At 31.5% G+C, this 26219-nt stretch overlaps 3 protein-coding genes across 3 annotated transcripts; all 3 read left to right on the top strand.

Annotated features, from left to right (window-relative positions):
* Positions 1–5164: 5164 nt before the first annotated feature.
* On the top strand, positions 5165–8023 carry LOC133295852 (probable glycosyltransferase At5g25310). Its single transcript, XM_061494715.1, has 6 exons — positions 5165–5532; positions 5704–6040; positions 6144–6274; positions 6818–7166; positions 7358–7825; positions 7916–8023. The coding sequence occupies exons 1-6, from the start codon at positions 5165–5167 to the stop codon at positions 8021–8023; spliced, it is 1761 nt and encodes a 586-aa protein (XP_061350699.1).
* Positions 8024–10857: 2834 nt separating this feature from the next.
* LOC133295945 (uncharacterized) lies at positions 10858–15885 on the top strand. The gene is made up of 4 exons (XM_061494882.1): positions 10858–11246; positions 11657–11773; positions 11880–11950; positions 15367–15885. Exons 1-4 carry the CDS (start codon positions 11079–11081, stop codon positions 15614–15616), a joined length of 606 nt encoding a protein of 201 aa, XP_061350866.1. The 5' UTR covers positions 10858–11078; the 3' UTR covers positions 15617–15885.
* A 5460-nt stretch (positions 15886–21345) lies between these two features.
* Positions 21346–22101, top strand: LOC133295937 (ethylene-responsive transcription factor TINY-like). The gene has a single exon (XM_061494871.1). It carries the CDS (start codon positions 21346–21348, stop codon positions 22099–22101), a length of 756 nt encoding a protein of 251 aa, XP_061350855.1.
* The last annotated feature ends 4118 nt before the right edge of the window (positions 22102–26219 follow it).

Genomic DNA, 26219 nt, shown 5'->3' with positions numbered 1-26219 from the left:
AAAATATATATGGACTGAGTGAGTTCTATGATTGTTTTTTCTCTGATGAAGGAATACAGAATTTGATGCATTTATAGTCTTAACATTTGGACGTATATGAATTTGGAAAAAATACATTTCATAATTATAAATGAGTCAAGTTAAACCTTTAATTTTTTATAAACAAACTAAGCCAGGCCAAACCTAGAATTTAGCTCGTACCAAGCAAATGAGGCAAGCCAAGCCTAGAATTTAGCTCGTACCAAGTTAATGAGCCAAGCCAAGCTCAAAATATTTTTCATAGACTTGGTTCGTTTAAGTTAAAGTTTGACTCGACTCAACTCATTTATACCCCTAGGTGCAGACTGACTACGAGTGAAGGAATATGAGTATGTTTCTTATCTTAAAACTAAGAGATATATTTAATTATTATCGTAATATAAGTATAAATAAGTTAATTTTTTTAGATAATAAATAAATTATTTTAATCATAAATCACTTACCTAACTGTATGGTGGTAAGTTATAATTTACTCATTTATCTTTCAATAAATTATATTAATAATTACAATAAATAAAATGTAACTAAACTGAGATCATTCTTTTTATATTAATACATGCATAAATAGTAATAATGGATTTCAAATAAGATAAAAGAAATGAAGGATTATGATAAAAAAGATAAATTTAAAATAAAATGACATAAACCAATGTTATTAAACCCGAACAAGTAATTGATTTGTACAACCATTCTCACAAAATTAATTGTTTATAGCTGTTATTTTCATCCTCTAGTATGGAAGCGAACCAGTACACTTGATGCGGGAGGGCCTTGGTGAAGCGGCGAGTGAAAAAGGAGCGAGCGTCTTCATTTCTAAGAGAGAGGGCCTTGGAGTGGGAAGTGCGAAAGGGACATTGATTGCCGCTGAAATTCTTAATGTCAGTCACGAGGGGGAAAAAATTATTGAGAGGGGACTTTAGGAGAGAAGATGGAAACTGTGGAGGGAAATGTGAAAAAAAAATATGGTTTAACAATTTATTTTATTCATCCGTTTTCGACGGAATTAATTTTTCGTAGAAAATCTTCGACGGAATCCATTTTCCGTCGAAACCTTCAAAAAATTCATTTCTTTTCCATTTATTTTATTCATCCGATTTCGACGCATTCGTTTTTCGTCAAAAATCTTCGACGGAATTCATTTTTCGTCGAAAATTTTCACAAAATTAATTTCTTTTCCATTTATTTTATTCATCCTTTTTCGACGGAAAATTTTTTCCGTCGAAAAACTTCACAAAATCAATTTCTTTTCCATTTATTTTATTCATCCATTTTCGACGGAATTAATTTTTCGTCAAAAATCTTCGACAGAATTCATTTTCCGTCGAAAACCTACACAACATCAATTTTTTTTCATTTATTTTATTCATCCGTTTTCGACGGAATTAATTTTCTGTCAAAAATCTTCGACGAAATCCTTTTTTCGTCGAAAAACTTCACAAAATCAATTTCTTTTGCATTTATTTTATGGGAAAATTGTGTATAATTTTAAAGGATGTAAAGTTGTGTCATTTTAAGAGAGAGAAAGAGATAGATAAAGTAGGAGAGAGAGTTGACAAAAAAATAAAGGTGTGGGTCCCGCCTCTTTGTGAGAGTGAAAGGATGTAAGTTGTGTAATTTTAAATGATAGACACTTTTCCCTTATTTTATTCATCCATTTTCGACGAAATTCGTTTTTCGTCAAAAATCTTCGACGGAATCCATTTTCCGTCGAAAAACTTCACAAAATCAATTTCTTTTCCAATTTATTTTATTCATCCGTTTTCGACGGAATTAGTTTTCCGTCAAAAATCTTGGAAGAAATCCATTTTCCGTCGAAAAACTTCACAAAAAATAAATTTCTTTTCCAATTTATTTTATTCATAATGTTTTCGACTGAATTCGTTTTCCGTCAAAAATCTTTGACGGAATCCATTTTCCGTCGAAAACCTTCACAAAATCAATTTCTTTTCCATTTATTTTATTCATCCGTTTTCGACAAGAATTAATTTTTTGTCAAAAATCTTCGACGGAATCCATTTTCCGTCGAAAAACTTCACAAAATCAATTTGTTTTACATTTATTTTATTCATCCATTTTCGACGGAATTCGTTTTCCGTCCAAAATCTTTGACAGAATCCATTTTTCGTCGAAAAACTTCACAAAATCAATTTCTTTTCCAATATATTTTATTCATCTGTTTTCGACGTAATTAGTTTTCCTTCAAAAAGCTTCGATGGAATCCATTTTCCGTCGAAAACCTTCACCAAATCAATTTCTTTTTCAATTTATTTTATTAATCCTGTTTTCGACGAAATTTGTTTTTCGTCAAAAATATTCGACGAAATCCATTTTCCGTCGAAAACCTTCACAAAATCAATTTCTTTTCCATTTATTTTATTCATCTGTTTTCGACGGAATTAATTTTCCGTCAAAAATCTTTGACAGAATTCATTTTTCGTCGAAAACCTTCACAAAATCAGTTTCTTTTGCATTTATTTTATTCATCCGTTTTCGACGGAATTAATTTTCCGTTGAAAATCTTCAACAGAATCCATTTTCCGTCGAAAAACTTCACAAAATCAATTTCTTTTGCATTTATTTTATTCATCTATTTTCGACGGAATTCGTTTTCCGTCGAAAATCTTCGACGGAATCCATTTTCCGTCGAAAAACTTCACAAAATCAGTTTCTTTTCAAATTTATTTTATTCATCCGTTTTCGACGGAATTAATTTTCTGTCAAAAATCTTCGACGGAATTCATTTTCCGTCGAAAACTTTCACAAAATCAATTTCTTTTCCTTTTATTTTATTCATCTGTTTTCGACGGAATTCGTTTTCCGTCCAAAATCTTCGACGGAATTCATTTTCCGTCGAAAACTTTCACAAAATTAATTTCTTTTCCATTTATTTTATTCATCCGTTTTCGACGGAATTCATTTTCCGTCGAAAACATTTCGACAGAATCAATTTTCTGTCGATAGTTTTTGACGGAATCTGTTTTCCGTCAAAAAATTCAACGATAAATGGATTCCGTCGAAAATTCCGTCAGTAATTTCGACGGAATTTCTTCCGTCGAAAATAATGACTTTTCTAGTAGTGATATCAGGTCACTGGGTTCTTGGTCGAATTGTTTAAATTAAATTTATGTAAATATATAATAAATATATAAATAGAAGTAATATAACAATCAAATTAATTTAGTTTAGTGGTTAACATGTCACTTTCTAATTGATTGAATTCTTTTTCATTTAATGAATTAGTTTTTTTGTTTTTGTCTGTATTATTAAAATTGGCCTGACCTAGGATACAAAAAAAAAAAAAAAAAAATTGGCCTGACCCAGTGGGTTGGATTGGTTGAACCGAGACCCGGACCCTTGACTGGTCTAATTCAATTAATTAACCGGGCCATGCATGCAACTCGATACCTGTTTTTTGGTTGAATTGATTTTTGAAAATAGTGGCAACATATTCTACTATGATAAATATATAAATAGAAGTAATATAACAACTAAATTAATTTGACTTAATGGTTAACATGTCATTTTTCTTTCCTTAGTACCAAATTTGAATAGTAAGAATATAATTATGATAGAATATTTTAGCACAGTTTTTAAAAATCAGTTCAACTAGAAAACAGATATTGAATTATATGCATATCCGATTAATTGATTGAGTCAGACCAATTAAGGATTTAGTCCCCGGTTCAACCAATCCGACCGACTGGGTGAGACCAATTTAATAACACATACAAAAACAAAAAATAATTCAATCAATGCCCGCTCCAATTTTAAGTTTGAATTACAATCTTAATATGAAATAGATTCAATACTTCTATAAATAAAAAACTTATATCATAATTAATTATCAAATATCAGTAGTTTCTATTCTTTTGTCGGTTTTCAAACAATATACATGCCATCCCATTTCTTTTTTGCCTTTTTGTTTGAAGTGAAATTGAATTGGCTGGTGGCGTTGAACAGTGTAATGGATTGTGTGTCCGAATGTGTAAGCTTCAGCTATGCCACTTTGAAACTTTGACACATATAAATAAAGTCACGTTCTCGTGGTTCATGCTGGACACCTCAAAACCTGTGTGAACGGAAGAGCGTGGAAGGAACTTCCAACGTCAGAGTAAGTGCCAAGTAAGGTTTCTTAACCATTATTCAACTCTCTCTCTCTCTCTTTTTTAAATATTAAATAATTCTACAAGTAACCCATTTCGGTGTTTTGTTCATCTGAAACGGCATGCAAAACAAAAAGAGAAAAAGAACAAATCTTGGAACCTCCTCCCAGAGGTGCTTAATGTTGTTTGTTTGGTTAATAAGTTAATATCCTCCTTAAGTGCTTTCTCATGTCTTTTTCTTTTTCTTTTTTCCTTTATTTTTTTTTTCTCCCACCTTGTCTTGATTCTTTTGTTCTTGATGATTTTCATGCCTTCAGAGATATAAAAAGAAAGTGATTGAGGTAGTGTAGTACCTGTAGTTTGGAATTCGACTTGTTGGTTGAATTGGGTTTTGCATGGTGATTGGTGAATGATGTATTATTGAAGTGGAGCATTTCTTGTTGCATGTCACTGTAAATGACTAGTTTGATGTTTGGTAAGTGTTAACATCAAATTTTGGTGGGTTTTGAGGACATTCATTACCTTTTGATGTGTTTCTTGACTTTTGATCTCTGTGACTCTCTGGTTATTGTTCTGTGAGTTACCTTCCCTTTTTGTTTCTTTTTTCCTTTCTCTGCATTTCTTAGGCCATTTACATTTGAGTTTCAACTACTATTTTATTTTCGAGAAACAACCACAATTATATTTGATTTTTTGAGTAAATAGGAAAAAATGCATGTGCATTTTCATAAATCTGTTCGGTGAAAGTGAATTCATATATATATGTAGAACTCAGCACCTTGGTTTATTCTTTGGCAAGATAGTCTTTGGTTTGGTTAGCCTTTTTGCCATTGTCAATTTTTCTATGGTGCCCTGTGTTTCAGTTGGGTGTATTTGAGGGGTAAAGGAGCAAAAATTTGCATAATTTTCTTGAATATATAAAAACGTTTCTTTCTTACTGGATTTCTGATTTTTGGGTAACATCTGCAGAGGTACTATGGTCATTCCTAGTCAACTGACTGTAGTTGAAGAATTTTAGCAAAATGGGTCAAGAATTTTGGTCCTTGTTTCAGCTGGAAACAAAGAAATTGCTATGGTTTATTGGCACTACTTTTGCAGTGATCATAGCTTTTCAGTATCTTGAGCTTCCATATGGTAATGTTGTACTCCCTTTATTCTCTGCTGGCAAGATACCAACATCAGGAAGTAGTATCTTGCAAGCTACAGATCCGCTGTCTGAGTCCGAAATTGTTAACAATGTGACAATTCTCAATGGAGCAAACTCTATTGGTGAAAATGCACTTGAGATAGCTAATAAAACTAGGATGCCTGGGGAAAAGGACACTACTCCAAGAACTGGTTTTGTCTTGGAACCAGAAAGTCCACAAAACAAATCTCTAGGATATGATGAGTCTGATAAAACCATGGTAGACAGGATTAAAAAACAAGGTAATGTATCTGAAAGACAGCATGCAGGAGATCTTGAACCTAGCAGTTATAACAATACTATAGGTTTGAGTTTTTTGACAAGGCATTCCCCAGAAGAAAACATTACTTCAACACCTGAACATAAATCTGGAAGTTCATATGCATATTCTCCTTCGCCTTCTCCCGAAAAAGCACCATCATATTTAACTCCACCTTTCAGTCCTACAACAAATGTGACCCCAAATGTCACAACTGCATTGTTATCAAATGATTCCAAAATATCTTCACTTCAGAAAGACAACATAACTAATTCCATCAAGGAAGAGAGTTTCAGGCCATCACAAAATGATGGCAATATACTGGGCAAGAATTCCTCCATCAACACTGTCCCTAAGGAGAATCAAGATTCTCATATACCAATTCCAGAAGTAACATCTATATCTGAAATGAGCAAGTTATTGCTTCAAAGCCATGCTTCATATCGCTCTATGGTACGTGGCTAAAGTTTGAAATTTCAACTTTATTATGAAGACTATGAGATTTTTGTTTTTTGATATTCTAGTGTTCCTCTCTTATATTATTAATTTGTTTTAGAGGCCAAGGTGGTTTTCAGCTGTTGATCAAGAGCTACTACAGGCCAGATCAGAGATTGAAAATGCACCTATTGTAAAGAATGATCCAAATCTTTATGCTCCTCTTTATCAAAATGTTTCCATGTTCAAGAGGTATTATTTGATTATTAAGTATTTTCCCCCAAAACAAGGTTCACAAGTACCTTATGGCAGTCAAATTTCTATTCCTGAAATAAACACAAGAATATTTAATGACAATGTGAATTAAATTATTAAGGACAGAGTGAGATTATTATAGAGAACTTCTATTTACCATTCTGATGAAATAAGTGAAATCCGTTTTGCGATCGTAATGTTCCCTTACATAAATATAATAATTGCTGCATTTATTGATACTGAAGAGTTTCTTTGTTGTTCACGAGAAAAAAAAAAAACACTTGGCAGATTTGTGCATTTTGCTAAATGTGACTATAGTAGGTTAAGGACTAAGGAGGTTTAATATTATTTTCCTGAGCCATTTTCATATCTGCAAAGGTTTAATCATACTAATTGTTCTTCACAATGAAAAAAAAAATACTAGAGATTCTGTAAAAGATGTATCCAACTGTGTAGTACCAATGATACATAAAACAGGATGCTTTATGGTGCTGATGAATTCACATTTCACTTTCTAATAGTCTTGTGTCTAATTTTCAGGAGCTATGAGTTAATGGAAAAGACTCTCAAAGTCTTTGTATACAGAGAAGGAGCTAGACCCATACTGCATTCACCATTTCTCACAGGAATTTATGCTTCTGAGGGATGGTTCATGAAGCTGATGGAAGCTAACAAAAGATTTGTAACTAAAGACCCAAAGAAAGCACACTTGTTTTACTTACCTTTCAGTTCTCGAATGCTAGAGGAAACCTTGTATATACAGGGATCACATAGTCATAAGAACCTGATTCAGTATCTTGATAATTATGTAGACATGATTGCAGGGAAACACCCTTTCTGGAATAGAACTGAAGGTGCTGATCATTTTCTTGTAGCTTGCCATGACTGGGTATGCTTTTCCTCTTTCAATTAATGTCTTTCATGTGTCAGTTTGTTGGAGACACTTAATGTTTTGTCATTTCACATTCAAATTCAATGCTATATCCTTTGTGGAACACAAACTAAAACTTGGATTTTTTTCTATAAGATTAGTCTCATGCATTTTATATTCTGATACAAAGATAGTTCTCCCCTATGCAGGCACCAGCAGAAACAAAGGTGCACATGGCTAAGTGCATAAAAGCCCTTTGCAATGCTGATGTAAAAGAAGGCTTTGTCTTTGGGAAGGATGCATCTCTTCCTGAAACGTATGTCCGCAATGCTCAAAATCCCACTAGGGAACTTGGTGGGAATCCAGCTTCCAAGAAAACAACTCTGGCCTTTTTTGCAGGGAAAATGCATGGTTATGTTAGGCCAATTTTGTTGCAGCACTGGGAAAATAAAGATCCTGAGATGAAGATCTTTGGGAAAATGCCTAAGTCTAAGGGAAATAAGGATTACATCCAGTACATGAAGAGCAGCAAGTACTGTATTTGTGCAAAAGGTTATGAAGTGAACAGTCCAAGAGTTGTGGAAGCCATTTTCTATGAATGTGTTCCAGTTATTATATCTGACAATTTTGTACCACCCTTTTTTGAGGTTTTGAATTGGGAGTCCTTTGCTGTAATTGTTTTGGAGAAGGATATTCCAAATTTGAAAAATATACTCCTTTCCATCCCAGAAAGGAGGTATCTTTCAATGCAGATGAGGGTCAAAAAGGTACAGCAGCATTTCCTTTGGCACAAGGACCCTGTCAAGTATGATATATTTCACATGATACTTCATTCTATTTGGTACAACAGAGTCTTCTCTGCACCAGCTACATAACTTTGTGAAAGGTTAAGAGTAGGTTGATAGATTTTTTTTATTTTTTTTTTGGGTTGCCAAGTTGAGAAATTTTGGTCACCAAATATATAATGTTGGTATGGTCATTTGTTGCGTACAGCTTTGGAGGTTTGGTGTACACAAAAATTTCTCTAATTTTTTTTTTTTTTTTTTTTCCTGTGCTGATTAGCAGTTCAGTTGAAGTTCCTTTTAGAAGATGTGAATAATTGTAAAAACCGTAGCAGCAGTAATGGAGGCATTGCTATAGTGGATGGAACGTTGTTATTTCATATTACAATAGTGGAATTAAAGGGGTTATACAAATAGGCAAAAAAGTGTTTTATTAAATTTTAAAAAAATGTAGATGAGTTTTATTTTATTTTTTTATTTCATGATCGTAATTATTCCTTTGGATCAAGTCATATCCCTTGATATTTTCACCACCCGTGCGGCTTACATAGGCATGAGACTAATCTTAAAGTAGAGTGACGTGTCAATTATTCAGGTTTGGTCCAACTATGAGATTTAGGGAGTGTATTAGATTGAGATTTTAAAAGATTTTAATAGATTATTTTTGAACACAAAAATTTATTGGTATTCGATTAAGATTTTAATGGATTGAAAAAAAGTCATGTGATATTCGATTAGGATTTTAAAAGATTATTTTAGAATCCGTCCAAATCCGTTGATATTCAATCAAGATTTTAAACAATCTTGTGGTATTCAAAAAATCTAACGATTTTAATGGATTTTCTATTGATGTAAATTTCGTGAGACTTTTTAGTAATAAATATAAATAGGATGTTTTTTTCACAATCTTTTTTTTTTTTTTTGTAAAGATCTCTTTCACAATCTTATTCTAGCTCCTAGGATTTCTTGAGATGATTTCTATATTATAGTGTTTTCTTTACAAGTTGACCTACTTGAATTCGGGTTTCGCCCGTGGGAGCTTCGTCAAAACTCAAAAATAGCATATTTTTTAGAGATTTTCATCACAAAACAACCCGTAAATAACAAACCAATGAGATTTTAATATAATCTATATCAAAAACATCATATTTTTGAGAAATTTTGGTAATTTAAAAAGTGGTTTTTCAAGCTATGGGTCGCGGTTTTTCTTGGCACAAAAATGTGTCATTTTTGTATTAAAAATAACATAAAACAGTAGGGAAATAACATGGAAACTAAAATCCTCAAACCAATTTTCATTTTACATAAATGAAACAATATCAATTTAAAGAAAGATTGAAACTTTCATAATATAAATCCTATATTTCATAACAATACATTCATGAACGAAATTCCTTCACTATAGGAAACGATTTCAAATAATTTTTGTGTCAATAGATAACTAAAAACTTATTTTTCAAAAGCCCCAAAGCAACTTAAAGTTTCAATGTATCAATTGAAAAAAAATTGAAATTTTTTCTAAACTTTCATGTAATAAAATCTAAAAATTCAGATTTGAAATTTTCTTAGAATATTCAATGAAAATATGCATATGAAATATGCTTAGAAAACTCTCATCACGTAGAACAAAAATCCCAAGATTTTCAAGATCAATTGCAAAAAATTCTAAACGAAATTTTATTATGAACTTTAGATTCTATATGGAAATTTATAATTAATTTAATAATTAGAAAATTAGGTCTTATAATCCTATATGCATAGCTTTAATACCAAACGAAGAAGATAATTTTTAACCCATTGGTCAAATCCAAGGGCAGGAACGAGAAAATTCTAATGCATGGAGGACCATAATAACTTTAGATATGTGAAAGATTGTTGCTTAGTAATTTTGAATGTTTGTTAAAAAGTATGTGAAAAATTGTTGCTTAGTAATTTTTGAATGTTTGTTAAAAAGTATATTATGTTTCACTGATTGAGAAAATTATATTAGGTTTTACTTTTTTTATCAATTTCATTGCATTTCTTTTATTATTATTTTTATCGACTCTTGTAATTTTGAATGTTTGTTAAAAATTTATATGTTTTTTAAAATCTTATAAATCCATATTGTCTTTTCAAATCTTATAAATTCTATTAAAATCTTTAAAAATCCAATCTTATGAAATATTGATTGTAAAAAAAGTCATTTAAAAAAGTTTTTAAAATCTCTCCAATTCTAAATAATCTTTTAAAATCTACAAGATTTTTTATCTCAAAAAACATTTTTTAAAATCTTAATCTAATACACCCCTATATTGTCATTTGAGTCAACCTTCTGTTAAATGAGTTTGATTTTGACTTGGCCTTGGTGTAAATTTTGTTAGTGTAAATTTTCTTACATTGTCGGTCAAATTTATCTTAATACACTATTTAATGACACTGCTTATATTATTATTAACAATCAGGTGTCAAATTTATTACCTAACGTGGTTGTCATATACTATCAAATGCAAGCGTAAAATTATTAAAAATATATATTTATAATGATAGTGCACTCATTTTATATTTAATGTATCTAATATTTGTGATTTTGAGGCATGATATCTCCATTACGAGGAATTATTATTCTTATTTTCGCATGGGTTCCAACAACTGTTCACGTGAAAGTCAGTGAAAACACTGTGCTTGCGTTTCTCGAAGTACTTGATCAAATGATGTCGTCCGTACGTTAACATATATGTTCCCTCAAAATCTTCACCGTCCAATAAGACTAAGCCTGGTTTAAAGGGCATAAATGTCTTTCCAGAAGAGGCTCCAATCGCATGCATATAGGTTCATAATATCAAATCCAAGATTTACAAAAAAAATAATAATATCAAATCCAAGATTTACACAAAAAATAATAATATCAAATACAAGGTTTTATCCCTCAGTTGGAACATGGCAGTTAAACAAACATTAACCGGCAAATCTGAACGTTTTTTCTTTTCGTTTTTGTATCCTTAAGAGAGAAGAGAAGAAAAGAAAAGAGATAAATTCATTAAGAAAGATAAAAAAAGGTGATAAATTTGGAGTAATTGTGAATGAGATTGTAAAGGGTAACCAAAACAAAGGAAAGTTCAATCAGATCTAATTTGTAGCAAAAAAAAAATTGTTATTGGATTCGAGTATGGCTACAGAGATCAGAAGCAGTACTGTGAAGCTCAAATCAAGTGGCCCAGATGGCTCTTCCAAGGGAAAGATTGATTCTTCAGCTGTTAAGAGGAAAGTGGACAGCTCAACCAAGCGCCCACCTGATTCTAAGATGAAATCTGTCACAACTGTGACAAAATCTGAGGTATCAATCACTCTTCGAATTTAATGATTAAAAATTTGAATTTTTTATGTTGTTCAGGTTGTTTAGGCGCGATTTTGGACATATGGGTCGTGTTATTTGATTGAATTCTTAATTGGGTAGTTTCCAATTTGTGGGCACATCTATTTATTATCTGGGTTTTCACTGACCGATGGAAATTGGGTGAGTTGGGTTGAGAATTTTGTGGATTGTTCCAAATAATACATCGTGATTTATCGTAAGAAATTGCATTTGATTTTCCCTTACACGAATTCATAAGAACTTTTTCTTTTTCTTTTTATTAAAATAGAATTTTGACACCATATACCATATGTTCTTATATCTCAAATCTGTAAATTTCAGTAAGGATTGTTGTGTAACTAAATGCTTTTTTTTTTTTTTTTTTTTGGTAGGTTAAATCAAAATCAACATTATCATCTTCAAAGACAATAACAAAGACAGCTACTACAAAAGTGAGAGAGAGGAAAGTCTACAGTTTGCCTGGGCAGAAACATGATCCTCCAGAACAGGTTCTGAACTCATACAAGTTGATTCCTTGAAATTATAAAACTAATGTATATATGTGGTTATCAACTCCCACTCATATTTGTGTTTTTTTATGGCCTTTGTTGACAGAAAGAACCCCTCAGGATTTTCTATGAGTCATTATCAAAACAGATACCAACAAGTGAAATGGCAGAATTTTGGTGAGTTTCCTTTTTCAAGTTGTAAAAAAAAAAAAAAATTTATCCCAAGGTTATTTACACGAGATTAATAAATGATAGATATTATCTGCTCTGTTTTTTTGTGTATGTGCCTAACCTAACTTATTCAGGATAGCTGTGTAATAAGCTAACAACTATAACTTCTCTGTTTTAATTAAACAGAAAATAGTTATATATTCTCCTAATGATATTTCTAATTACTTAAAGAAGAATGTACTAAATGTTTTTTGGGTTTTCAAGGCATTAAATGCTTCTACTTTTTCATTCAACACTCTGTTTAGGTAATTAGGAGGATGTTAAGAAGATATAGCATTACTCTGAAACAAATTAATGTTTAATACCATTAAGTACCCTGATTGTTTTACCAAAAAAACTTATGCTGCTATTGATAAGTGACCTTGATGTAAATACTGCTTTTGTCTTCATTTGCATCACTAGAGAAGGCCTCATTCCTTTCCCATTCATTCAGGTCTAACATTGGTTAATGGTGTGTGATAATAAAGCATGCTAGAGCATCTGCCAATACCCCCATTCCTACTTCACTTCATAAAGATTTGCATCTGCTGCAGAAGAACTATTATATATAGCTGTTTACCATAGAAATGAATGTGTTCGTTTCCATAAATCCAAAGATATTGCATGGAACTTTTTTTTGTTGACAGAGTCCTTTATGATCTGACGAATAGGCATTCTTGCTTAGCTATTACCTAATCTGTTCTGGACTTCTAATTTCATATCCTAGAGGACTGGAGTGTCAACCATATATTTGAGAATGAAACCAATTTAGTCTTACTTACATATAGAGAATTAGTTAGAGTTTAACTATCCATTCCCTTTCGAATCTTAATTCTCCAAGTAACATTTATAGTAACTAGCAAGGATTATATGCCTCTTCAATAAAGGAGGTACATCTCAACTGAAAGCTGCCTTCTGTCTCTCTATAGCTTCCAGTTTGCAGTTTTTTCTCAGTGGCTCTCATAACTGATAGTATTCTGCATTTTTATATGGTCTACTACCTTCATGATTGAATCTTGCTGTCTTTCTGCATACAGTGTCTGGATCTTTGAAGAAGTTTTACTGCATGAAATCTTTGATTCAACTTGCATGGCCTTGTTATCTGCTTTCTCTTTCTTCTTCTGAATTAGAACTTCCTTTTGCTCTTTATCTTTCCATTTTATGTGTTTAAATCAAATTGTTTTTGCTGGAGAAAATAAAAGCATTTTATCTTTAACATTATTTCTTGCACAATATTCTCTTCTTTTTTAAGTATAATCTCCATTACAATAAGTAAAACAGGTGCTACTTACAATATAAATACACACACACATATATATATATATGGGGCAGGTTATTCTTACACCGGTGTAAGAATAAAAAGTCTTATATCAAATCTTGATCATTGATTTGTTTGGATCTAACAGCTCTCATATCTAATGCATCAGAGTCGTTAGATGTAAATAGAATCAACGGTCAAGATTGAGCCGTTATATATATATATATAGGGAAGGATATTATTACATAAGAATAAAAAGTTTATATCAAATCTTGATCATTGATTTGCTTGTATCTAACGACTCAAATTTATAATAAATCAGAACCGTTAGATATAAATAGGATAAACGATTAAGATTCAGAGTGCAAGTTACACTGGTGTAAAATGATCTTGACTCTATATATATATAAAATGAGGCACCCTCCAACAGATTTTTGTGAAAATCTGAGAGATCCTGAAAATTATGAGTTTATATGAGCAATCCCGTTATGACACTATCAATCAGTGGAGAATGGTCAACATTTTTAGTTGATTACAAATACTTATTCTGTCACTTTAATTTTGCATTTTTATGAATTTAGTGATTATAAATGGTTTAAGTGTTAAGTCTTGATAATAGTGTCTTTTAAAAAGGTATTTTTAAAACATTTGGCAAGATCTATATGTTCTTGTGCTGTTGAGGACATTATTAATTGAGTATCGGCTTGTTAGATGTGTGCATTATGCTCAAGGGTGACAGTGAAATCAGCTTCCAGTATTGCCATGCAGGAGTGCTTTAACATTTGATGACTGACAGACATAAGTAATAGTAATAGAGCTTCATATAGTATTGTAGGATTTTGGCGTCTTGGTAGATGTGTCAACCCGAGGATCATTCTTTATGTTGCCCAAGGGCAAGATGTTTTAACTTGAAATTTGCAGCTTCTGTTATTGGTTACTGGAAAAGGACAATATTGGAAGAATACTTCCACGATTTTTCCATTATATTTTATTTTCTTGACACCTGATTCACCAAATTTCATTCTTTACCCTCAATTTTATTTTTATTCTTTTGGTTCCTTTTTCTTTCCTTTCATCTATATTGAGTAACCATCATTTACTGAATTATTCATGAGATAGGAAAGTAATTTGTAATTTTTTCTGGAAACAAGTAATTTGTAATTTAGGATTTAACAGTAGTTGACATTAGATTTTACTCCAAATGAATATGAAAAGAAGTGGCAATTGATGAAAAGTATCAATCATACAGGACAACTCAAGCTCAGTACATGTCATGGCTCTTCTTGTCCTTACTGTCAGCCTCTGTTGGACCCATTTTCTGGTGCTTTAAATCTTCCCCTTTTTTTCCTGCTTCTCCTTTCACATGTGAATTTTGGGTTTCAACAACAGTTCATTCTGGAGTCGAGTATTCTCCAACAATGAAGAAGGCAACAACTTGGTTAAGCCTTATAGAGTATAGAGACTGGACAATTTTGGATACCGTAAACCTCCATTTTTTTTTTTTATTTACAAAGTTGGGTTGAGTCTCTTAGATATTGATAGTATTTGGGTTTACATACCAAAGAAGTTTAGCCTCTTTTTAATATGGTACACAATACCTCAGTCTAAAAGATGACAAAACATACCCAAATGGGTGTAGCTCAGTTGGCGGCACAAGTTGAGTAGGTGAGCATAGAACCTGTGTTCGATTTCCACCAACCAACTCAAAGAGTTGAAGCTTGTGGGATACCCGAGGGACCAACTCGCTTCAAAGAGATAATTAGGATCGGTATATTAAAAAGGAAAAAAAAAAAATGACAAAACTTCACTTCTTATGCCAACTTCAATAATACAACTCTTCCTTCAAACATGCACAGAAAATGTTCTGTTTCAATCTTTCCACAGGCAAAATTTTCAGGGAAATAGTGATCTGAATGCTTTTTGTATTGCAAGGATATTTTGTTTAATTGCGGGATCAACTCGATTCCTTCAACATTAAATAATTATCCAATATAATAAGTATTTCTCTCTTGAATGAAGTTTTGTATTGGGTTGGAGTCTTATTCTTCTATCGCTTTCTGACTTAGTGTAGAGTGAACCTTTGGTCAGAAGTTACAAATTGAGGCATGTATACTTCAATGTGCAGGTTAATGGAACATGGCATGCTGTCTCCTGAAAGAGCTAGGAAAGCATTTGAGAAGAAGCAGAGGAAGCAAAAGGGGCTACGTACTGGAACTCCTGTTAAGACATCAAAGCCACCCGCTAAAACTGAAACTTCCAAGAAGCAACAACAGGCATCGAAAAATGGTGATATTAAAGCCAAGAAAAGAATTGTCGAGAGTGATGAAGATGATGATGATGATTTCATTTTAAGTCATAAAAGAAGAAGAGGGTAGTAAGAAGGAAACCTTCATAATGGCTATAGCAGATTTTGAAATTGCTTCATAAAACTTGTTTATTTAACTTGAGGAAAAAAGGAAAAAAAAAATGTGAAATGACAAATTAAGAAGAAGAAATTTGTCAGGCAACCTAACAATAGTTAGATGAAGACATTCTTTATGTTTCTAACTTAATGAGACAATAAGGAACATACAATTTATATTACTTTGGCAATTTGTATGATGCTATTGAACTGCCTTTCTATATTACATGAAATTTCTGAGCAGTGAGATTGAAAACTAAATTACTGATAACAACCTTCTTTAGTTTAGATATTTGGCTGTATTCTTTTTTCGCTCATGTTCTTGATAACCTGGTTGAGCTTGATTTGGATAACTAATATTGGAAGTCCCTTCCACTTTTAAACATAATTACTTAGAAAAAATGATTGATATTATAATCAGAAGGGTAACATCAGCAACATAAGGACATGTATTTGTTGTGGTTGTATTTTTCAGTTTAGTTCTCCATTTTAAGTCATCACCGTTTTCACCTCTTAACAATAACATCTTTAAAAACAAAAAAACTTATTAGAATAGTTCGTTTGCTACACATCTAATTAGATATGTTTGTCTCTCAGAAAAAGTGGGACTGAATTTTACCTTAAAAGTGACTGAAAGGATTGGTAGCTGCTTGGCATTTCTCTACCAAAGGGAGTATTTGACAACGTGTTTATGGTGAAGATTATCGCTTTTCCTAATTGAGTCAGACATGCAACCATTATATTTAAAGAGAATTTGAAAGGAACTTGTATTCTGTCGTATTTGAATATGACACAGTAACAAAACAAATTGGTATAGCACGAGATTATGAATGCACCTTTGGAGGCACGGCATGCAATTATTCATATGATAAGGACAAGAACCTACAAAATATTCATTCCTACTTGAATATTTCAATCCATGGCTAGCTTGCATTGCATGAACATGAACTAGTACATTTGAATAGAACACCAAGGTACTGTTGTAATTCACGAAATTTCAGTCAGGTCCCACTGTGCACTTTGAATGCATAATATTAAGTATTACATATACAAAGTAAGAAGTTCATGCATGAGCCTGCAGATATCACCTGAATTCCATGTGAATAGAACATGAAATAACATCAGAATCTTTGAGAGAGAGACCATATTATGAGTGAGATATATTTATTATTGCATCTTTAATTTGGTAAATCAGGGGTCCCACTTACTACACATGTAATTAATGTGGTAGAAGTGTGCTACATCTTTCCATGTATGGGCAATGCATGTGACACTATAGCTAGCAAGCGGTGAAGCTAAATTTTTCAGTGAGGACTCACTTCCCTAACCTCTGTTCACCCATAAACAATTAAATCTACAAAATCACACCACCCAATGAAAGAAAAGCGTCACACACACACACATATTGCAGCTTCTTATTTTATATTTGTGATATAATTATAATATCCATGTAACACCCGAGGTTGAACTGCATTTATTTTTTTCGGTACATAATAAAAAGCAGAAATATCTACATACATGGGAATATGGGATGATAAATACCTATCCTTTGTGACAGTTAGATCATTATCATTACCTTTGACAACAAGGTAGAAACATCTTAACAACAAAGAGCACTGAATAATGACATGTACATATGCATAAAGAATGAAGGTTTATGGTGACTTGATTGATCAGACCGAGATCTCTCAGTAAATGCAAAGTCAAATCCTTGATTTTGGGAAGATAGTATTATACATGTTTTGAATATTCAGAATTCTTAATCTTGGATTTTGCTAATTACAACCGTGACACTAGATAATGCTATTTGCCTCAAACATTTAAGTTTATTATAGAATGTATAACATATTAACATACTCCTTGGTTAATTAATCACAAGTGAGAAACTCAACTTTATGAAAATGCCAAAACAAATCATGAAATTGGGACTAATATTGTAACACATAAACCCTTCATTCACCAACTTAGGTATTAAATAGGAGTGGCCTTGTCGGGCCTTCAGATCATGATCCATGCATATATATATGGCCCATAAGTGTCAGTATCAAGGTTTTTTAATCGTTTTCTTAATAAAAAAACAAAAAAAAAAATGAGTGGTAATGGTTTGGCTCCAAGTGTTTTCCTTTGTACATTGTGCAGATAGAATTCGTAAGTCTTATTAAGACAACAGCTCATTTCATTGGTACAATGTCAACTTCTCAATAAGTAGCCATACTCTGGAGGCTGAAAACTAGCGAACGTACATATACAACAACAACCATGAGGACAAAATTTAATTCACGTCGTTGTTAATGCAAAGTCATTATGATTTAATTAGTTTCATTACTTTCTTTGGTATCTACTTGAATCATCATGCAATAATTGGCACTGTAAATTACAAGGATTTGGAATGTGTTAAATCTTTTTTTTTTTTCCTTCTTTCTTTCGGTGAACTTAATGTGTCAAGTCTTAATAATAGGAAAAGGGTCCCTTTGAAAAATTTGACTAAGCAATGTCACTTCGATGTCTGGTGTTAGTCCATTATAGTAAAATCTCTGTTCACATATCAGCACGTGGCAAGAAGAGCACAATTGGAACCACCTATGGTGCACCATACCATACGTGCAACAAGAAGAGCATATTGAATATAAATACAGCATTTACAACACTACTATAAGATTATGAATTTGGACAATCACTCAATGAAAATTTTTTGTACAAGTAGCTAGCAGACTAGTTTATCTAGTTGCTCTCATAAGTCTAAAATTGAAGAAGAAAAAAAGAGAGAGATCATTGCACCTGCTAGGAGTGGAAAATAATATATAGTAAAAGGGAAGATATCAAAGAAGGGTCCAAAAACCTAATCATTGCTGGCTCTTACTATCTGGTTATAAAGGCAGTCACATGCCTCGGTTTGTTATATATAATATTCTCTAGAATAGCTCACATAGAGGATGGACCTTATGCAATCAATTTAACAAATTTGATAGGTGTTACATACCAAGTTATTTGGAACAGCATTCCCCAAGAAATGAAATATTTCTGATCAATTTAAGCAATGGGTTAACAGCCAAGTGTGAATGTATTAAAACCGGATGATGATAGCACATGGATGATGGATGGAAAGATCGTTAGTTAGTTCAATCACCTTTGAGTTGAAAGTTGGGGCCAGTGAATTGAGAGCCTCAAAAATCAAACCCTTCTGCATGAAACATCCTTTTTAGTACCCTTGTACGTAATCGAAATAAAGAGGCACGCGTAAGAGTTAACTTAGTAGCATGATGCCAATATAGAAGTACAAAATTAACAACCTAATTACATTCTTAGTGCTATCCTGTTACCTCACCATTAACATTTATAAATCCACCAACCAATCTTGCTGCCAAGCTGCAACGAATAAGTTATATATATATATATGAGATATATTTTATTCTACCTACCATTTTTTCTGTTTACCTTTGCCTATCACTCTTTAATATTGTTAGATGAGAATCTCAATAGAAGAGAGAAATGAAAAATGTAGTTGGGATTCTGATCAAAGATATATATATATATATATATATATATATATATATAGAGAGAGAGAGAGATAGGATCAATTTACACAGGTGTAAGAATAATAAATCTTACACCAAATCTTAACCGTTGATTTTCGTGCATTCAATGGTTGAGATTTATTGGGAATTAAAAATTAATTAATGAGTGAGACCTAATAAATCTTAACCGTTAGATGTAGAAAATCAATGATTAAGATTTGGTGTAAGATTTATTATTCTTACACCGGTGTAAGATGATCCTGCCCCATATATATATATAAGGGAGGATATTTTGACTACCAAAAGTTTCCACTACCACCTTACTACCTATCTAATCATCATTGGATTAACATTTTCTCTCTCTTCAAAAACTTTTTAACATTCTCTCTCTTTGATCCAATGGTGATTTGATAGGTAGTAAAGTGGTAGTGGACACTTTTGGTAGTCAAAATATCTTTCCTCTATATATATATATATATATATATATATATATATATATATATATATATATATATATATATACTAATCTCATATTATTGGAGATAGTATTCTCATGTGAGTGAGATAAATATGTGGGGTCTACAATGAAAAAAAAATTGCACAAAATTCTATGAATATATAGCATAAGATAGTTTTCTTATGCAACACGAGGGTTATATTTTCCATATATATAAACATAACATTAAATATTTGCAATAGGAAAAGGGCAAGTTGGATATATATATATATATATATATATATATATATATATATATATATATATATATTTGGAGCAGGATATTCTTATACCGGTGTAAGAGTTAGAAATTTGACACCCAATCTTGACCATTGATCCACTTGTATCCAATGACTCACATTATTAAAAAATTAGAGCCCTTAGATATAAGTGGGATCAACGAACAAGATTAAGAGTGTAACTTACACTGATGTAAAATGATCTTGACCATATATATATATATATATATATATATATATATATATATATATATATATAAGAGAGAAAGAGGCAGGGATCCTTTGACACCTCATCTAAGAGCTGTTAGATCAAAAAATATCAACGACTATGATTTGTAAGCATGTGACATCATTGATCTTTTTTGATCTAACGGCTCTCAGTGAGGTGTCAAATTTTAAATTTGACACTGGTATTAAAGGATCCTAACTCTCTCACTCTCTCTCTCTCTCTCTATATATATATATATATGTGGTAAATATAAAAATAATATTGTACATCGATTACTGTTTCTGTCTCTTTTTCTTTTTTAATTTTTTTTTAACATGCATGAGACCCACATAAATTTACGAGGGCAAGATGAAAACTTCATTCCTGCGACATGACTAATGTTATCCCCTATATATATATGGGTTTAATAAGAGTTATGTTGTAGGAAAAGTGATTGTGTTATGTTATAGAGATTCGTTTTGCGTGCCAGAGTTTTTTTTTTTTTTTTTTTTTGGTTTCAAAAATTGTGGGTCCCACAAAATGTCGTGTGTGTAGGAAAGTTGTTGTGGTCATGTTAAATTATAGATACAAAACCCTATATATATATATATAAAGAAAAATGTACTTCTTCTGTTACTAAAAAAAAACAATTGATTATAATTATGTATTTCTAAGAATATATAATTATAATTGTAAAACTATTTTTTTTTCTTCATATCGGCATATAATTTTTAAAAAGAGAAAAAAAAATATTTTAAAATTACAATTATATATTTCCGTGAATATGAAATTATAATCGGTTGAAAAAAAAAAAAAAAAAGGACGCATATAATAAAGGGGAAATGGTAATGGAGCTGAAAAGCTGTGTACTATTTGAATGAATACAAGAAGGATAAAGGACAAATGAACAGTGTAAGAGTGAAACCAAGGGTCGGTTAAAGATTAGGATAAAGTTAACAGTGTATATATGTACACATGCAGAGCAAAAACCAAAAGGAAAATTGCGTGGCACAAAGAAGGGGTGACCCATCCATCGTATTTGTACCCACTAGGACTAGCAGGACGACCCATTTCTCTAGTGGGTCCTCTATCAACCTTTATAAGTGTTATATGACTCATTTGCAAAGTAACAATAAAAATATAAAAAAAGACATTAGCAGATCAATTTGCTCTTTCATCAATTTCCAAATTCCACACTTCCTTCAAACCTTACATCAACCGAAGCACCAAAATATTAAATCAACAATGAGAGTTTCATCCCAGAATTTTGAAGCAGAGAGCAGCTCAAACTCATTCTCATCATCACCACCACCAACATCATCTTCAAACTCACTCGTCTCACGTGCGAAAACTCACGACGACCCAGAATCCAAAACAACAAAACGCAACCGAGACTCGAACAAGCACCCATTGTACAGAGGAGTTCGCATGCGAAATTGGGGGAAGTGGGTATCTGAAATCCGAGAGCCACGCAAGAAATCTCGAATATGGCTTGGCACATTCCCAACACCAGAAATGGCAGCAAGAGCACATGACGTGGCTGCTCTTAGCATCAAAGGAAACAACGCCATTCTCAACTTCCCTGAGCTTGCAAACTCTCTCCCTCGACCTGCTTCGTTAGCACCTCGTGATGTTCAAGCTGCTGCAGCAAAAGCTGCTCAAATGAACAAGTTTGACTTACCCTCGTCGTCATCATTGGCTTCAACAACGTTGTCATCATCGTCCTCTTCATTATCCTCGTTGGTTTCACCATTGGACTTGTCCACTGGTTCAGAAGAACTCGGCGAGATCATTGAGTTGCCGAGGTTGGAAACAAGTAATTACGAGTTGGGGAAGGAGTTTGTGTTCGTGGATTCGCATGACACGTGGATGTATCAGCCACCATTGCCATGGTTACAGACAACACAAGATGGTTGTGATGATAGGTATGCTGCTAATGATGAGTTCGCAGTGCCAGAGAATGAGGTTGTAACTAGTTTTGAGAGTTTTCTTTGGAATTAATTATTAAACTCTCAGTTTCTGTTTCTTTTCTTTTCTTCTTCTTTTTTATGTGAATGCTTTTGTGTTATATAATCTCTATTCTCTGTAATCTCAATCTTTTTTTTTTTTCTCTTTCACTTTCTATGTTAGCCTTTTTTTTTTTCCTTTTTTCTCTTTCACTTTCTATGTTTGACACTGCTCTCTCTGTTTGATTTTATGTTTTTATATCAACTTTTTTTGGCTATTTTTTTGTTTCTTATCCTTATTTCCTCTGAATTTAACTGTAAATGTTTCAGAGTGAACAATCGAAAAAGGTCATAAATTTCCCTGTTTTGGCACAAAATATGTTGTACCCTGCTTCGAAAATAGGGTCGATAACTCAAGCTTTTGAGTTGTTATCCAAGCTCAAGAAATCACAAGCTATGTATGTGTATGTTCTTGCTTGAAAGAACAGTGCTGACAAAAACAAATCAGGAAAACTTCACATTATGGGAATCTTGACGAAGGTGTCCGTTGACTATAGACTATATTATAATTGGGCCTTATTGTTTGGTACAGAAAATTTTGGGTTGATTTCCAATAAAAAGCAAAAAAAAATTGGGTTAAAAAATTAAATAAATAAACTGGCAAAAAACCATATGTGATTAACGATAAAGAAAACATAGTTAGGTAAATTTTTTCGGATAAGACATTATGGCTATCTTTTTTGGATAAGATATTATTATGCCTATTCCAAGAGGAGAGATAAAAGCTAAAAGCTAATTGAGATTATGATCTAACAGTAGTGAAATTGAATAGATAAGGCAGACATGAAAAGAAAGTAGGTAGAATATAGTATTCCATTTTTTCATGTAATTTAAGTAAATTTAATTAATTAATTAACAACAAATTAATTGTATCATTTTATATATAATAATGATAAAAAACATTAATTATGTCAGATGATTATATGTTTAATATTGTTGAGTTAACCCGAATATTTCTCATTATTAATGCCTTGTAAAAATTTAGGGTTTCCTAATAGCAAGTGGCAGATGATTATTTTTAATTAAGGCCAAGTGAACTGTGATGAGACTGACAAATTATTTCATAGAAAAAGAAACGAACACATGTACACGGACTGCTACGATCATGCCTCAATCGTGTTGATGTGTCTTGATCTCAGCAATCCCATAAATAAGCACTGAATCCAAATATTTGTGCAAGAGCTCTTTACACACTATTGCTTGCATTCTATGCATACGCATATTAAGAGAGATAGAGGACTTCCAGAACATGAGATTGAGTTACCAATAATTATTTTTTTAGTTTAGATAGTTAATGCATAGGAAAAACGTTTTGCAATTTTAAAGTATTTAAAATTATATTCTTTCATTTTGAGAAGTATATAATTATAATATTAAAATTACTTTTTTTATTTTTTACATCTGACGACAATTTTTAAAGAGAGAGAAAAATATAACTTTAATATTATAATTATATACTTCACTCCCCGGAATACATAGTTATCAGGGATAAAATAACATAACTTAAATCCTTTAAAAAGACAAACTATTTTCCCTAATGCATAATATAAATATAGGTAGGTTATTGGGAAAATGGTCTGTTCTTTTAAAGGATCTAAGTTATATTCTTTTACATGCTTATAACTATGAATTATGAGAACTACATAGTTATAATATTAAAATTGTACTTTTTTTTTTAGAAATTATCGGCTGACGTGAAAAGTTGAAAAAAATATAACTTTAATATTATAACTATTACTCTCTAAAACACATAGTTATTAGCAGCTAAAAGAACATAACTTAAGTCCTTTGAAATGATAAAAAGTTTTTCCTAGATTATTCTACTTATCTTTTTTTATGCCTACCGTATCTATCATTTTCTAACATCGTTAGATCAGAATCTCAACTAACATTTATTATTTCTCTCTCCTTTTAAGATTCTGATTTAAAGGTGTTGGAGAGTGGTAGGTAATGTAGCCATAAAAAAAAGTAAGTAGAATAATTTATCCCATATAAATAACGTAAAATTTATTATAACAATATTTATGCTGGACATTGTTTTGCATGCAATGAAATTAAGATAATCAAGGAATAAGGTTAATATTGGTCTTCTTTTCTTTTTATTCTGTAGACAAGATTTTATAGCTTGTTTAGTGGATAACAAACTTTAGACATATATGAGTTCGTTAAGTTGTTTTTTTTAATCCAGCATATATATTATTTGAACAATCAAATAAAATATATTTTACTTTTGGGTTCATTTTTTCTACTTATCTGCAGTAAGTCAATACGACGTCGTTTTGGGGCAGAAATCATGGTGTTTTTGTAATTTTAATTTATTTTAGGGTTATAATAATTTTTATATTCATAATTTTTTAAGATTTCAATACCAAAACGATGTTGTTTTGGGAATAAATGCAGATAACTTATCTGCATTAACTGCAGAAACATTTTTCTCTTTACTTTTTATCATATTATCCTTTATTTTTTAGCAAATTAAAAGCATTCACTATGTTAAGTAATTGTTAAACTAATTTAATCATTCAACCACCTATAATTAATGATTTGCTTAAATAATAAGAGATAATATTTAATTGATTCTCAAACATCAATTAATTAAAAACTAATTATGTATTCGTATAAGTTGTAATTAAGTAATTGAATTGGCATTTGATTGAATAACACGTCTGTAACGTCAATAAGCATGTAAGGTGTTAAACTAGAACTTATAATAAATGCGGGTTTGAAAATAGCCTGCAACGTAATCTAACCGAAGTTTTAAAATTAAATATATATTTCCTTACTGATAATTAGATCAAGTTAACCAATTTCATTTTTACTTCACATTAATTTACACTATCGATATATTGAACACACCATCTTTTATGAACCATAAGATAAGAAGTGCATGCTTTGGTAAACGAAATCCAACGAATGTTTCTTGGAATGTTGTCCTTAATTTTTTCTCCTTTTTACAAATAAACCGGAACCGATTAAATAAGCTGGTGGTTTCCTATTCCTAATAATCAACCTTTCCAAGAACATGTTTTATTTTGCCCATGGGAAAGGTTTAGTTTATTTTCACTTGCTAATTAGTACGTTCACTCTTCTCGGAGATGTGAGATGTGAATTAACTCGTAAGGGTTTGTTTCAACTTATCATTGGTTTTGTTTGAGTTCGAATTTCTACAAAAGCATATGTGTTAAAATTTGGTAGGAAAAATTTTGCCGCCTATATAATATTTCGGCTCAAATTGAACTAGTCGAGTAATTAATGTGTAAAAATTATTTCAACCCAACAGGTTAAGCTGTTGAATGAGACTATATTAATAGTTTTATATAATTCTAACACGCTTCCTCGTACGAAAGCCTATTGGGTTTAAAATGTGGACAATGCACAGATCCACTTACTTGTGTTAAGAAACTCCATAATACGAAATTAATTATTAATTAAATGAGGGCGGTAAGGATCGAACTCGTGACATGAAGCTCTAAATGCTATGTAAAGAACTATTTCAAATCAAAATTTAAGCTGTTGGTGAGGTTATATTAATGGTTTTATATAATGATAATCTAATGAACCAATGAATAATATATGAAAAAAAAATGTTTGTCTTTTTAAAAGATATAATTTTGTGTCATTTTAGAATCAGCGGTTAGAATTTATTGAGTTTTATTGTAAATTACTAATTTATTAATAAGTTTGACCCAATAAATCTTAACCGTTGACCAAAATCAACGGTTAAGATATAAAATGACGCAAAGTTATATCATAAATGTTTTTTCCATAATATATATAAAGGAAATGTGAGATGTGACAGATTAAACAAAACCATGTGCCCTATATTAATCCTTCGTTGAAATCACTTGCTGGCAAATACGTTTTTCTTCTTTTCTCTTCAATCATCATGCACGGTTCATTAAAAAGTACTTGAAAGTCAACACATTCTTAAGAGACTTGTCATATAGAGGGATCAAAATATCATTTCACGTTCGGTTCATATATAAAACTGTGTAAATAATATAAAAGTTTAAATTAGATCGCTTTGTAATAAATATATATATTTTAGTAAACATGAATGGAGCATAAAAAATAATTGTGAGACCATTACTAAAAAAAAAGACAATCGTGTTA

Source organism: Gastrolobium bilobum, unplaced genomic scaffold (genome assembly GCF_033153095.1).
Source record: "Gastrolobium bilobum isolate Gb01-03AN ecotype WA unplaced genomic scaffold, APGP_CSIRO_Gbil_v1 utg2195, whole genome shotgun sequence".
In the NCBI taxonomy this organism is placed as follows: domain Eukaryota; kingdom Viridiplantae; phylum Streptophyta; class Magnoliopsida; order Fabales; family Fabaceae; genus Gastrolobium; species Gastrolobium bilobum.
The sequence above is the reverse complement of the archived record's forward strand: the minus strand, read 5'-3'. Positions and strand labels throughout refer to the sequence as shown.